The 2352-nt window shown below is 53.4% G+C and overlaps 1 protein-coding gene across 1 annotated transcript; it reads right to left on the bottom strand.

Moving 5' to 3' along the window:
- LOC124671417 (E3 ubiquitin-protein ligase ATL4-like) lies at positions 1 to 1284 on the bottom strand. Its single transcript, XM_047207790.1, has one exon. It carries the CDS (start codon positions 1282 to 1284, stop codon positions 238 to 240), a length of 1047 nt encoding a protein of 348 aa, XP_047063746.1. The 3' UTR covers positions 1 to 237.
- Between the last annotated feature and the right edge of the window lie 1068 nt (positions 1285 to 2352).

Genomic DNA, 2352 nt, shown 5'->3' with positions numbered 1-2352 from the left:
ATCCTTATGCAAGGTGCAGATAACTAAGTCTACAGAAAAGAAAATTTTGCATCCATGGTTTCCTATTCTGTTCTTCGACTTCCTCGGGTTCCTAGATCCCAACTCCGAGGATGAGCTATGTGCACAACTGGTTTTCACCTACGGTACTACATTTTGTGCCAGAGTCAACAGAAGCTTCCAAAGCATTGGATCCAGGCTTAGCGCAAAAGCCCTTGGCACTTTCAGCACCAATTATGTTCAGACGGCGGCGATCCACCGGTACAGCACCATGAACGCCGTCTCGTCCTCGTCATACCCCGGCGGCGGTGGCGGTGGCGTTGCTGCCGCCTCCGTGTCCCACAGCCACGGCTCCTCGTTTCTCTGGCTCCACCGGGAGCTCCACAGTCCGGGCAAGGCGAAAGACGATGCCGAGGATGCCAGGCGATCCATGTACTCCCGCAGCCAGCTACGCGTGGGCGATCCTGCCGCTTCAGCCACCGCCTCGCCGGGTGGCGACGGCGACGGCGACCTCGCGGCCGCAGGCTTCTCCTCCTTGATGGTGTCGGGCGCCCTGGCCACGGCGCGCACCATCCGGGACACCACGGCCTCCACCTCCTCCTCGATGTGGTACTCGAAGGAGCCGAGCGAGTAGGTGCGGCTGTCACCCCCGCCGCTGCCGACACTGATGGGCGAGCCGCGGCTGCTGACGCTGCCCATCTCGACGCGGAAACGGTCCCTGCTAATTCTTCGAGGTTCAGGTGGCGGCGGCTGTTCGGCGGCGAGGATGGCGGAGATGGAAGGGTGCGGGAGCGCGATGCTGGCGCGGCAGAGCGGACAGGTCGGGGAGGTGCGGAGCCACGCGTCCACGCAGGCGGCGTGGAACGCGTGCCGGCACGCGGGGAGCAGCCGCAGCTCGGCGTCCGGCGTGAACGGCGAGAGGCACACGGCGCAGTCCGGAGAGCTCTTCGGCAGCGCCGCCAGCGCCGACGCCATCGTGAACCGGGGCAGCGACTCGATCAGCCGCCGCCGCCGCTTCTCCTCGCCTTCCTCCCTGTTATCCTCCCGTGCCCCGGCATGCGCCTGGCCCCGGTGCGTCCGCGGGAGCGTCGACGAGGGAGACGAGCGGGAGAGGTACCGGAGGAGCGCGTGGATGGAGACGCAGGCGACGACGACGAAGGCGAGGAGGCCGGCGATGATGAGGAGGGAAGTGAGCAAGGAAGTGTTGGCGTCAGAGTGAGACGGGGGAGCGGCGGGGTCGGCGGCGTCGGTGTACGGTGGCGGTGGAGACGGGAAAAGGGATGCCATTACGAGGGAAGCTTAGCTTGGGGCTGATTTAACCGTGAGGGGACGGAGGTCTCGCGCCTTTTATTTGCGAGGTGGATTGAGGTCTAGGAGGTGGAAGGCTGGAGAAGTTAGCGGTTGATAAGCTTATTCCTATAGTGATGGCATTTATCAAAACTCGGTGCTGAAATGAAAGATCGAGTACCTTTTTTTGATGATGTAAATGAGTGCTTTGGATACTTTATAAATTTCGTATTAGTTGCCGCTAATCTAGATGTATCTAGACACATTTTCTATATAGACACATCCATATTTGCGACACCTAGATACGGATCGGGGGAATTATTCGCTAGAGACTCTTGAATGGCGTGATAATTTAATGTGCGAAAGTAAATTAGCGGCGATAAGATTATCAGACGTTGAAGGTATTCGGCAAAAAAATTCTTAGGAGTGAAATGAATGAGTACCTATTTTAGATGAAGTAAAGGAGTACTTCGTAAATGTACTCGAATGAATACATTATCTTTCGTTTTATTCGCCGATGGGTCTTTAAATGGCGTAATTTAAGGCGTGGAAGCGCAAGATCGGAGTGAATTAGCGGTGCTAAGGCTATCGAACGATGAAGGTACCCGACAAAAAAATTAAGGAGTGAAATGAAGGACCCACCTTTTTTAGGAGAAGCAAAAGAGTACTTCGTAAATGCGCTCGGATGAATACATTATCTTTTGTTTTATTTGCGAGGGATTTCTGGATTGTATGGTGGAATGATGTGAGGAAGCGGAACCCCGGAAGTAAACTAAAGGCCATAGGGTTATTCAAACAGTGAAGGTTCGACATTAAAAAATGTTAGGGGTGCAATCCCTTCTTTGATGAGGTAAAGGATCATTGTCTAATCGACCTTTACAAGAATAACAGTCTTCGGATCATTTCCGGTTTTTGTTTCCTGAGTTGAACAGTATGGAATAACAAAAAATTCCAGGAGTAAAGTGATGATTACATTTCTTATATGAAATGTAACAGTACTTCGTAATCGTACAATGCAATTGTAATCCAATGGATATATTGCTTCTTTGTTTTATTTTCGATGGTTGT

The sequence above is a fragment of the Lolium rigidum genome, chromosome 7 (assembly GCF_022539505.1).
Source record: "Lolium rigidum isolate FL_2022 chromosome 7, APGP_CSIRO_Lrig_0.1, whole genome shotgun sequence".
Taxonomy (NCBI): domain Eukaryota; kingdom Viridiplantae; phylum Streptophyta; class Magnoliopsida; order Poales; family Poaceae; genus Lolium; species Lolium rigidum.
This window is presented reverse-complemented; position numbering and strand designations above follow the sequence as displayed.